Raw genomic sequence first — 12,852 nt, forward strand, 5'->3', positions numbered from 1 at the left:
GGCTTTGTCTGTATTCATTAATCAAAATGAAAAGGTTTTAAATGGGAATAAATTTGACCTGTGAAAAGAAGGGAGAGGAGAGACTTCTTCCTTCTACTTTGGGAATTTTGAAGTTTTAAAGCCAAAGACAGCAATACAACAGTGTCAGGTAACAGTCAATGATGCCATGTCCTGGGCAGCTATCTTTCTCACTTTCTGACTCTTCGGGCACGGGCCAGCATTTTCATTTGCCCTTCTTGGCTCTCTCTTCAATTCTACCTCCAGCTCTCTTTCCGAATTCTGCCCACATTACTCCACTCCCATTTCTGACCTTTTAACCCCAAACATTTCCAGTCCTCTTTTTCTTTACCTCTCAACTTCAGCAACTCCCCTCCTATATTCCCCTTCTACCAACCTCTATCCCCATTTAAACAAACGAATGGATGGTTAAACTGGACTTGGCCAGTGGAGCCCTTGAGGTAGGCGTGTCTTTCGCCGGGAAAGGGGAGGAGTTAGACCCAGGGCAGCGTCACCCCTCCCTGGTCAGCGAGAAAGCAATCAAAACTGCTGCGACTTGGAGGCTCCGGCCAGAGAGCAGGAGCTGCCCAGAGGCTGTGGTGCTGAAAGCTCCACTCCGGGAACTAACCAGGGGGAGGAGGTACTGAAGGCCAACTAAACCAGCTGCAACGGGGACGTCAGTCCGAAGGCTTCTGGAGGAGCATACAGAACTCCAAGGAAGGAGTAGAACAAGTAGCAGGCAGAGAAACCAGACCTGGTGGCATTCCTAAGGGGCACGCCGGGTTTAACATGGATCGCTAAAAGCATCTCTTTCTCCTGTGATCAGACGGTCAGGGAGACTTGTCTTCTCTGAGTCTCCTCCAGGACACAGGTTCACAGAGCTCACGCCACGGACTGCCACTGACAGAGGTGAGCCAGTGGATGGGGTGGCATGGGGACTACTAACGTTTCAGTGGGAAGTTCCCACAGACCTAGAGGAGCAGCTGGGGTGAGGTAAGTCTCTTCTGGGCTAAGCGAGGAGGGAGAAGGATTTAGGAAACTTAAACAGAGAAACAAGGAGAGTCAGAACACTTAGGGACAGATATTAAAACTTTAATAATTTCACTAATTTCCATAGCACTTGTCACCCAAAGTGAAACTCAGATACTCTGAATCATTTTTATAAAGTAACACATCCTTCCATTTTATTAATGCAGGAAAAAAAAGTCCACAAAGTTTAACTGCTTTTCTGAGGTAGCTCAGCAAGCAGATTGGAAGAATTGGCCCAACCCACCATCTGCTCATAGCATTTTAGGGCTATGCACGGAGTAGGGGGGGGGGGGGAAGGGGAATGAAAATAGAATAGGGAATGAGAGAAGATGTTGGAAAGCAATGCAGTATATTCTCACCATTGCCCCCCAAAATCCTTGGATAATTGGAATAGAGCAGGGGAATTTCCCTTTTCCTCAGCTCTTTCAGATGGGAAATCAGAAGAGAAAATTGTCCATGCATCTTTTTGCCTCCTCAGCCTCTCACTTACCATTCACACCCCCCAAAAATGTATTCATAAAAGTACTAGTAAACGTAAAACGCCTCCCTCTCTTTTTGACAGAGGGACCAGAAATGAAGTGCCGAAGAGCATGGAGGGAAAACTGAAGGATTGAATAACTTCTGTTTGCAAAGTTCACCATTAGGATCTGAGGCTATGAGAACTGAATTATGACATGGCTATGCTGGACAAGGCGTGCTTGCATGCGCGCTTATGTGTGTGTGTGTACAAGTATTAATCAAGAGGGAAAGTGGTAGAAGATAAAGGGTTGTCCATGGAGAGCACAGAACAGCCTACTGGCTGTTTCCAGTCAGTGCAACTTGTGAGCACCCTGGTCTGCATTCTGTCTTTTCAGTGCAAAGACTGCAAATATGAGCAAAGCATTTAGTCTGTCTGGTTCTTAGATTCCCTAGAAACTGGACTGGATAGTCCCCTTCCTGCTGTATTTAAGATTTAGTCATAGGATTAGGTGAAGTGAGTACAATCAGCTTTTAAGAGGAAAGACACTGTCTAATCACTCCAAACACACATGCAGGTGCTACTTACTTACTTGTTCATCAATTGAAACTTCTCCACAGAGAATCAAAATTTAGTAAAAGTTATAGCTCACATTCTGGGAGAGCTCCAAATGATAGTAATGCCCAATGACCTCAGACCCAGTAATAAAAGTATTGGGTAGTCACAATCATTGCCCAAGCAAACATTTTGCTAGAACAGGTTAAAAAACAAACAAACAAAAAAAGTGGGAGAAAATTTTGAATTTGAGAGGATTGGCTAAACTTGAAATTTCACAGAAGGGTCCTTTAAAAAGGAGAGAAACTCTATTATATTGTGTAGATGCGTCAGGAAATCCAAATTCCAGGATCAAAGCTAAGAATCGGAATGTGCTTTGCGGAGGGGGCGGGAACTGGATTCTGCCTCCAGAGCCAATATTCCTTGATTTTTGTCATACAGGAGTCTGCTTCATGTATATTTTGAGAGTTAATTTCTTTTCTAGGAATCAAAGAAACCTAAAAATGATGTATCAACATACTTTGTGAAAGATTGCTATGGACTTTCCCATGCAACTTCCATAAAACAATTGCCAACTCTTACATTTGTGTAACAACTTTACAAAGTACTTGTGCTTGCATTATCTCTTTGCTGTTTGTAAAAGCTTCTAAATGAGATAAGAAAGATGAAAATATCATTTCCATTTTTCCATAATGGTAAAAGAATTGAAATAATTTTCCTTTGCTCATTTAATAAGTGAGTGATGAAAGAGGATTTCGACTTCGACACACCTCTGAGCTGGTTCATGAAGAGGCTAAAAGCCATGATAGAATTAGGCACCTGTTCTGGAGGGAACCAAGTTGGTTTCCTTGATCAAAACTCAGAACTACACCACACACGTTTTCAACTTTCAAATCTAAATCTGGATGCTTGACTTCTTTTCTTTCCTGCTAACCTTTTTGACGCATTGAAGATATTTAGGTAGAAAAAGTCAGAGGGAAAGTTTTTTTTCTTTATCTTTGAGGAGTCTTGGCTTTTACTTCTGTTTGAGAGACTCTTCATTTTTCTGCTCAGAGCTCTGGCACTTGGTTCTTGTAGGAAAGTCATATCCCCAACATTGTTTAATCAAAGACAAAAGGAAAAGTGTCCAAGTGCCAAGGGTTGCCTGTATTCCACCAGAAGCTTAATGAACCTGAAAATTCATGTGACTGAGTAGGAGTGTCCAGCCAACTGCTGTCTCCCAATTGTAAAAGAGAATGAAAGAGGCTAACTTCCTTCTTATATATGATGGAAGAGTTTTAATCAATCCAATGGAGGCAGCTGAGTTCAGATTCCTCACCCTTTGCAGCAAAATAGGAGCTTTGATATTTAGTTTTATTAGGAGATTGGGGGAGTGGGTTCATCAGGGAATTTTTCAAAATAGGTGTTGAGATGGAGCCATTGGCCTTTGTTAACATAAAATCAATATCAAGCACAGATTGTAATTATACCTCTTCTTGTCCGTGTGGCCAGAAAAACTCATGATGAACTTTAGGAACAATGATACCTAACACTTACATGGCTTTTGTGATGTCTGGCACTACTCAAAGTCTTTAAATATATTACCTCAGTTTATACTCACAGTACTCCTATGAGGTAGGACTACTATTATTTCCACTTTAAAGAGAAGGAGACTGAAACGCAGAAAGCTTATGAAATTTGCCTAAAGTCATGTATCTAGTAAGAGTCGAGCTGAAATTTGAACTCAGGTAATTTGACTCCAGAGGCTGTCCTGCCTTGCCACACTGGGACAAAGGGCAGGTTATTGGGTAATTGTCAGATTATCTGAGCAAATCAAAGGTGGTTCCATCCAGATAATAAGTGGCACAGTAGTTAATGCAATCTACTTTTACTGTTCACCTTTAAGAAACAATTTTTACTTTTGAATAAGCAAATTGTGTGTAAATGGATTAGATAAGAAAATCCAAGATAAAACACAAGATGGATAACATTTTATAGCATTTAAAGTTTATAAAATCTTTTCTTATATTTTGATTTATCTTGCAAGAACTGGGTAAAATATATCTTATCCCTATTTCATCAAAGAGGAAATGGAAGATCAGAGAGCTTACGTGATGTGTTTGAGATAAACGACCAGGAATTAGAAGAGGTGGCACTAGAGTGTGTGTTATTCCAGCTTCCATGCCTTTGAAACCATACCATGTACCCATGCGATTCTCTTACAGCTAGAGGACCAGTATCTATGGAAAAAGAGAAAGTTAAACTGGAGTCATTTATATCCTTTCCATGGTTGGCAAGAGGACAATGATGAAAATTGGTTGCCCTTTTTATTGTTTTAGAGAATGCCAGTTGGTCCTTTTCCTTCATATCTGCTGACAATCTGATTTGAAAGCATCTCTTTGACTCTTACAGAAACCATCAAATTATGTTAAAGGCAAAGGGTAGTCTACTTTATTCTCCTAATCCCACTTCTTGATGGGGGTGAGGATTGACAGAGCTTGGCTGGAGTCCAGAGGTAGGGAGCTGGGAATGATTAAAAAAATGGTCAAGTGCAGAGGCTAGGATGGTATTCAGTTTCAGAGGCAATTCAAGAGACTCCTTTCCTCTCATGCATCTTCTTTCTGGCCCTTCCTTCTCACCTCCTCATGCATGTATGACCCAGTGATAATGATGATGATGAAGAGGAGATGAGAGAAAGAGAAGGAAGAGAAAAGGAGAAGGAAGCAGAGGCAGAGAAGGAGGGGGAACAAATAGGTGAAAGCGACAAGAAAAAAATTTGGAACATGTTGTACACCTGAAACACCTGAAACTAATATAATGCTGTATCTCCCTTATATACAAATAAAAAAAAATTGGAAGGGGAAGGAATCTTGGAATATGGGAGTTAAAAAGCGCTGCAGAGAACATCTAAACTAGCCTCCTTTTGGATGATGGTCGCTTCCTGGTGACTTAGGTCTCCTGAAGGCCGAGTGCCTTTCTTTCTTCCTGTAGCTGTGACGGAAGAAGAAAGGAGAAAAAACATAAAACCTAGGATTTGGGATCAGAACTGGTTTTATGTCCTACTCTACCAGCTCTATGTCTTTGCATTTCCATCACTTAATCTACTTGACCCACAGTGACTTCAACTATAAAATGAGCATAACAGTCCCCATTTCCCTCAAAGGTTTGCTATAAGCTACACAAATGTTATTATAATTACAGGTGGAACATGAGGTTTCCCAAGCCCACTCCATCCTCTTTGGCCTCAGCGTGCACCTGCCTCTGAAAAGTCTGCTACTTTAACAGAAAGTTAATTAGGTCCTTCATCCTCCCGTTGGATATCTGCCTGAGTTAGAAGTGCAGCTCAGCATACAAGCTCCATCATACATATTAAAAGTGGGATTTTCTGACTTGGCCTGGGCGGCCAGTTGACCAATAGGTTCCAATGTGTGTTTTCAATAAAGCTGCTTACCCAGGAAGCCTTATTAAGTGAGTAAGTCAAGCTGACATGATTTCCGTGCTGATTAACATGAAACCTAGGTTGTTTTTGCAATGCAGTAACATTAATTATTTATAGGAGGTAAATGAGGTTACAAGGAAAACAAGCTCAGATTACCAGAAACAAATCAAATCATATATTTATATTTTTAAAAGCTATGTACTAATTCCAGCATTCGTTGATTTGAGGCTCAAGCTTCAAGGATCAAAAGACATTTATTACGCTCGCCCCTTTCTGATATACAAAGGTGATGGAGGGTTTAACATTTCAAAGACTAGCTGGCAAACTGGGATGCCCCAGTGAAGCTTATCAGATAATTTTATTTGGTAAATTATATACCAAAAATTGGTCAACAAATCTCAAACCGATTCAAGCTTTTCCAGAATTGAATGCAGAATGTTTACTAAACCACCCGTCTGTTCTGGTTTTCAAATTGCAAATTTGTCATAGAAAATTCTGATTAAACAGTACCTGTTAGGTAAGTGAATTAAAATAGGCTATTTCCATGTTTGTCTGAAATAGTCTTTGCTTATGTCTTCAGTCACTATGCTCTGTTAAGCTTAGCGTTTCTTCCAGGCTTTTCATTTTTAACGAAGTAGTATTATAATAGTTACACTAAAATAATCTTAAATAGATTTGGTAGACCTCTGGCGTCTAATTCTAGCTGCTGCCATCTTTTCGTCTGTTGGTGTGAGATGCACATGCAATGAAAAGTGTTCTCACTTTAACATAAGGGTGAATTTGAAAGATGATCAGTGGTAATCCTCCTCTCCTTTCCTGATCCTTTCTAGACACCATGTCACTAACACCTCCAACACCACTAATACTAGACAGAGCACAGTGTGCTTGCTGGAAAAAAAAAACAAACTCTCTTCTAATGATAGTGAGAGAAATATTTCCTGGTAGAGCAGTGTACCAGCCAGTTGTGGTGTGGCTCTTTCCTAGGAGAACTGTTGCTTGAAGCAAACAGTTGGCAGAGCCAATGGGAAACATGGGATGTTACAGGTTAGATGTATGAGATACCTCTCTAAACAGAGTCTGAGCACCACAGAGTAGTGTTGAATGATCTCACTACAGTTTTTCGTTTATATTATGGTGTAAATATACAACAGTTTACTTATTTTATTGTTTGATATGCTTTTTAAATCTTGCAATAATTATAATTATTTTATGCATATTATACATTTATAATTAGTTAGCATCCTCTTTCACTTTCAGAAGTTTCTCTATTTGGACAATAATTTGTATGCCCACCACATCTATTTTCCTTTATGATCTGAATTCTGGGAAGAAAGGATAATATGTTTTGACTGGTATACCAGTTATTTTTGCATAAAATATTTATGAGATAAAGAACCTGAGAATAAAAAGAGTTAGGCACCGGCACTGCAATGAATAATCAAGTTAGTTTCCTTTTTCTATAGTTGATTTTCTTACAATGTGCCATAGTTAAGTGAGTCACTCGGGCATTTATTTGAGTCTTAGATTAGTTATTTAGCATGGAGGACTTGGACTAGATAATTGTAAATTGAATCCCAATAAAATTCTGTACTTTATATTCAAGATATGAGAAGAAAATTTAGTTTTAAATAAAATCAGATATTCACAGGCACTAACAATTGCTGTTTCCTTTTCCAGAATCTGGAAATGGCAAAAACTTATGTGAAACCCAAGGAGATGACAGAGTTGGTCAATACACCATCATGGATGGACAAAGGGCTGGGCTCTCAGAATGAGATGAAAGAGGAGGAGAGAAGATCAGCTGTTTATGGGATTCTTGGCAGCTTAGCTGAAGAGCATGACAGTATTGAGGAAGAAGATGATGAAGAAGAAGATGGAGAGAAGCCTAAGAGAAGAGGTCCCAAGAAAAAGAAGATGACAAAAGCTCGTCTTGAGAGATTTAGGGCTCGAAGAGTCAAGGCCAATGCTAGAGAACGGACCCGGATGCATGGCCTGAATGACGCCCTGGACAACCTGAGGAGAGTCATGCCATGTTACTCTAAGACTCAAAAGCTCTCCAAGATAGAGACTCTTAGACTGGCCAGGAACTATATTTGGGCTTTGTCTGAGGTCCTGGAAACTGGACAGACACCTGAAGGGAAAGGCTTTGTAGAGATGCTCTGTAAAGGGCTCTCTCAGCCCACAAGCAACCTGGTGGCTGGATGCCTCCAACTTGGCTCTCAGTCTGTCCTCCTGGAGAAGCATGAGGAGAAATCTCCTATTTGTGACTCTGCCATCTCTGTCCACAACTTCAACTACCAATCTCCTGGGCTTCCCAGCCCTCCTTATGGCCATATGGAAACACATCTTATTAATCTGAAACCCCCAGTATTCAAGAATTTGGGAGAATCATCCTTTGGGAGCCATCCACCTGACTGTAGCACACCACCTTATGAGGCTCCACTTACTCCACCCCTGAGCATCAGTGGGAACTTCTCCTTGAAGCAAGATGGCTCTCCTGACCTGGATAAATCCTACAGCTTCATGCCACATTACCCCTCTTCAAGTCTAAGCTCAGGACATGTGCATTCAACTGCCTTTCAGGCTGGTACTCCCCGCTATGATGTTCCCATAGATATGTCCTATGATTCCTACCCCCACCATGGCATTGGGGCCCAACTCAATACAATCTTTACTGATTAGGGCAGTAAGACCAGCATTTTAGAGGATGGTATAGAGATGTTTCCCATAATTCAAGTGGTTGAGCTGAAGATTCAAAGACCTTAGAGGAATGCTACAGATATATGTATGTCAAACACGATAGTTTCAGTCTATTTAGGACCTCCTACCCCTGTCACTCTCTCATCTCATCAAGTTCTCAAACTGTATTGATTCCTTTATTTAGGGTCCTCAAGTGAAATTATTTGATTGTTTACAATCATGGAGAAATAGAACAGAAGCCCTGGGTCCTATATTAGTGGTGCCAAAAACTCACCAAATGACCTATGACAATTAGTTTTCCATTTCTGGCCTCCTTTTACTTATGGTAAAATCAAGCAATTATTCTAAGTCTAGATGATTTCTAAAGTCCTCGCAGTTCTGAAATTCTATAACTTTGGTGATCACTCCTATAAACTTCTTGAAACTGAAAGGATTGAGGAATATTAGGAAGTGGACACTATGTGTGGAATGATCAAATGGAGTTGTCAAAGGAGCACAGGTGCATGTCTCTCGGGGACTTAATGATAGGACTTCGTTACATCTATCTAAAAGTAGCCTCCAGAGGCTAAAATTTTAACTTGGCTGTCACTGCAAATAACAAAACATGGTCTTTAAGAGATTAGCTCTACTTCTTGTTGGGCTGAAAGCTGAACGTATTTTCCCTAGTAATTTGAGAACTATCGTAGAGATCTCACTCCAACTTGATTCTTGATAACATTTCAAAAGCACTTTTCCCAGGACCAGAGGTGGGACAAGCAAGTCACTGAAATCTTAGACTCCTATGACCAATGGGGCTTAGAGAAGTCATCTAGACCATTTCATGGCCTCCATAACAAGAGGGGTCTGGAAATTCTCGATGAAGCTCAGGTGCTGCTATTGAAATCAGCAAACAACCCAGGTCACATTCAAGAGCAATAAAATGGCTATTGGCTATGCTAACTAACCATAGTTCAGGGACTGTCTCCAGCTCACACCTGCCCATAGGAAAACCACTAGATTTTCTTTGGAAGATGAATCTCATTTGGTTGAAGAAAACGTGGTTAAAACCACTCACCTCTGTCCACACCAATATCATATTTTCTAGAAGCACGAGTACCAAACTTGAATTTTTCCAACAAATATACAATTCCTAAGTCCTCCCCCACTAATTGTTACCTCTTCCCCACTCCTAAAATATAATATTATTACATATTGTAGGTAACACTTCAAGTGACCAGACATAGGGATGCAGAAATCAAATCCAAGGTCAGCAAATGCTTTTACCAGTCTACGTCGTTATCACAGGTTTATGCTGATTTGCAGGGTGTTTACTTTTATTCACGTAACTCCTCTTTCCTTTATATCAGCACTAATTTTGTCAAATTAATTTTTTTCCAGAGAAATTAGATCTGAGAAATTTCACTGTCCTGTTCAGTATGCCAGGACAATTATTTAAACAAACCAAAAGCCTAAATGGTTTACCTGATAGTGGACCGCATCCTGCTCCTGCCAGAGAAGATAGGTTTAGGACGCAAGGTACACAAATAGGGCCAATGAATAAAATTGATAAGGCAGATTAGTATGTCATTTTTCTACAGCTCAGATATCCCCTAAAACCTGCCAAACTCTTTGTGTATCTTGCCTTTTTTACCTTCTTATTATGTCCTTACAGTTGAAGTTATTTCCTTTCCATCTTGCTTGCAGCACTCACCCTGCTGTATTTTGCACCCTTGGTTTGTAAATCCACTTAAAAGTATGCTTGCAGAGAAATCTTAAACCCCATTAGCCACCAAAGTGATTCCCCTCACCATGATTTGCCCTAGAGGGAACAGGCAAGGATGATGAAAACTATCCTATGTGCTTTCTGAGTCTATACTGGCACTTACCTTCATGAGGGGTTGTGGGGAATCTATTCTTGAAGCTAGCGTCTTCTGGCATTTAAGTTTGTAGGTAATGAATGTTGTCTGAGTTATTTATTAGATATTATTTATTTAATTTATTTCTCCCTTCCTTTCATGCAGATTCCTTAGGTTCCATTCATGTGCTTGCAAACTCTCCCGAAGGCTTCATTTGGAAAGTGCTCGTAATTTTGCTAGGAATTACAGAGTTTTGGGGTAAGGGGAAAGGAGGAAGTTAGTGCAGAATTACCTGTAATGATTTTATAAAAAGCAGCAATAATTTGAATGGCTATGCAAGTTAATACTTTTAGACTTTTTTCCTTCACTCCAAGATGAGCCAGTTATATTTTGGGAATGTGTTGTTTATGCTTTTGGGGAGTCTGGTACCCATGAACCAGGCCTCCCTGGGATTGTGCAGAAGGACTTTATAAATGAATTAAAATTTGGGAAAGCAGTATGATTGGAAAGAGCCTACTCTTCAACCTAGGTGGTCTCATTCTTCTGGGGAATTTATCAGATAAAGTAAAGCAATTGTTTAAACCTTTTGTAACAAAAAAAAAAAAAAAAAAAAGAGGACTGTTTTTCTTCCCTTTTTTTTCTAGCAGAAATAAAGCTGTGAGTCTTATTAGACATTGTGTTGTATTGTCAGTTTTCAAAGATTTTCTTCACTCTCGTCTATTGATTTTCTTGGACTCCTAAGTCCTGTGAGCAGCCCCAGAGCACAGGTTGGCCCGTCAGGAGGATTCACATTTACCATGTTCCAACTGATCTTGCCAGGAGCTTTGAAGAAGGGCTAAACTAAGTAGCTAGAAGAAGCCTAGAAGCGCTGACCTCTGCCACTCACACAACCAAATCTACAGTTGGCAGCTGAGAAAAAAATCTTCCGGTTTACGGAATGTAGGGCTATGGGCGTTCTAAGCCACCCAACCACAGAGAGGTGGATCATACAAAGGTGGGCCATCACCCAAAATTTATGTGAGCCTACCAACTTTTCAAAAAATTCTGAAGTATGTTTTTTGGCTAATGCTTCTTAACATCTCTTTTCTTGATTTTTTTCTTTCACGTTTCTCTAGTTAAAACTTTTCAGGGTCCCTTCTTACATGCATAAAATGCCGATGATAAAGAAGTAATAATGATGATGATGATAAAACTAAACTTTAATAATGGAGGCCAGCCCGGTGGCATAGTGGTTAAGTTCGTGCGCTCTGCTTCAGCGGCCTGGGGTTTGCAGGTTTGGATGCCAGGCGTGGACCTGGCACTGCTCATCAAGCCACGCTGTGGCGGCATCCCACATAAAATAGAGGAAGATTGGCACAGATGTTAGCTCAGGGCCAATCTTCCTCACACAAACACACACAAAAAATGGAACTTGGAAATAAAATTTAAAAAAAATTCAATAAAACATAGTTGGTTACTCAATGGGGAAATTTGGTTTAAAATGTTTAAGAAACAAAAAATACAGAATAAAAGTCATCCTCCCACTCTTACACTTCATCTGCCCGGTACCCACTCTCCGACTAGAAACCACTTTTTTTTTTTTCAAAGATTTAATTTTTTTCCTTTTTCTCCCCAAAGCCCCCCAGTACATAGTTGTATACTCTTAGTTGTGGGTCCTTCTAGTTGTGGCATGTGGGACGCTGCCTCAGCGTGGTTTGATGAGCAGTGCCATGTCTGCGCCCAGGATTCGAACCAACGAAACACTGGGCCGCCTGCAGCGGAGCACGCGAACTTAACCACTCGGTCACGGGGCCAGCCCCCTAGAAACCACTTTTTAACTTCTAGTTTATCAGTTACTAAAGATATTTTGTGAATATGTAAGAAAATCTTAGGTACATTAGGTAAAAATATTAGATATAAATATTAAGTTACATTATCATCTCCTTTTTCCTTCTATCAATGGTAGCATAATATAACACAGCTCTGTGTATTAATTTTTGTTTATTTTAACTCATATCTTGGGGTTATTTTCATGTGCCCTAAAAAGTTTCTTAATTCTTGTTATAACTGGTTAGCATTCCATGTTAAAATACCACAATTTATGAAATTAAATTACCTAATTTAGATTTTTTCCAGTCTTTCACAATACTGAATGAATGATCTTGTACCTATGTCATTTGACACTTACAAAGTGAATCTTTACTTGGCAAAGGATATTCTAGGGGGATAAAAATAAGCTAGTAGACAACAACAATCACATCTAGCAGTTATTGGCTGCTTCCTGTGTGCTGTCACTTTTCTAAGTTATTTACTTGTATTAATTCGTTCAATCCTAAAACCATCCCTATAAGGCAGACACTATTATTATTCTAATTTTACAAATTAGGAAGCCAAGGCATACACTAACCTGTTCAAGCTCACATGCCAGTGAATGCTGGATCCAGGATTTAGTTGTTTTATCCAAAAGGTTTGAAATGATTCTCTGTAGTTGTTTGCTGCTAGTTACATAAGATGTCATAGTAGCAAAAGGCCAAAGCTGGTGGAAGTGGAGGTACTTTTTGATACCCCTCAAATTGTCCTTTACATATGACACCCCATTGCATCTGTGACCCAGGCTGGCTGATACCCAAGCTCTGCAATAGAATCTGAAAGAAGATTCTTTTTCCTTTGACAAAAGCTCAACTTTCTACTGTACATTGCCTATGCAGACCATGTAGATATAGGCTAGGTCACAGATCATTGCTTTATTGCCTGAAAATGTCCACCTGTAGGGCCAGCCTCACAACATAGTGGTTGAGTTCAGTAGGCTCTGCTTCAGTGGCTCAAGTTCATGGGTTTGGATCCTGGGCACAGACCTATACCACTTGTTAGCCATGTTGAGG

General features: G+C 40.1%; 1 protein-coding gene across 1 annotated transcript; it reads left to right on the forward strand.

Annotated features, from left to right (window-relative positions):
* Nucleotides 1-535: 535 nt before the first annotated feature.
* NEUROD4 (neuronal differentiation 4) lies at nucleotides 536-10,656 on the forward strand. Its single transcript, XM_008528708.2, has 2 exons — nucleotides 536-906; nucleotides 7,134-10,656. The coding sequence occupies exon 2, from the start codon at nucleotides 7,143-7,145 to the stop codon at nucleotides 8,136-8,138; it is 996 nt and encodes a 331-aa protein (XP_008526930.1). The 5' UTR covers nucleotides 536-906; nucleotides 7,134-7,142; the 3' UTR covers nucleotides 8,139-10,656.
* Nucleotides 10,657-12,852: the final 2,196 nt, after the last annotated feature.

Source organism: Equus przewalskii, chromosome 5 (assembly GCF_037783145.1).
Source record: "Equus przewalskii isolate Varuska chromosome 5, EquPr2, whole genome shotgun sequence".
NCBI lineage: Eukaryota > Metazoa > Chordata > Mammalia > Perissodactyla > Equidae > Equus > Equus przewalskii.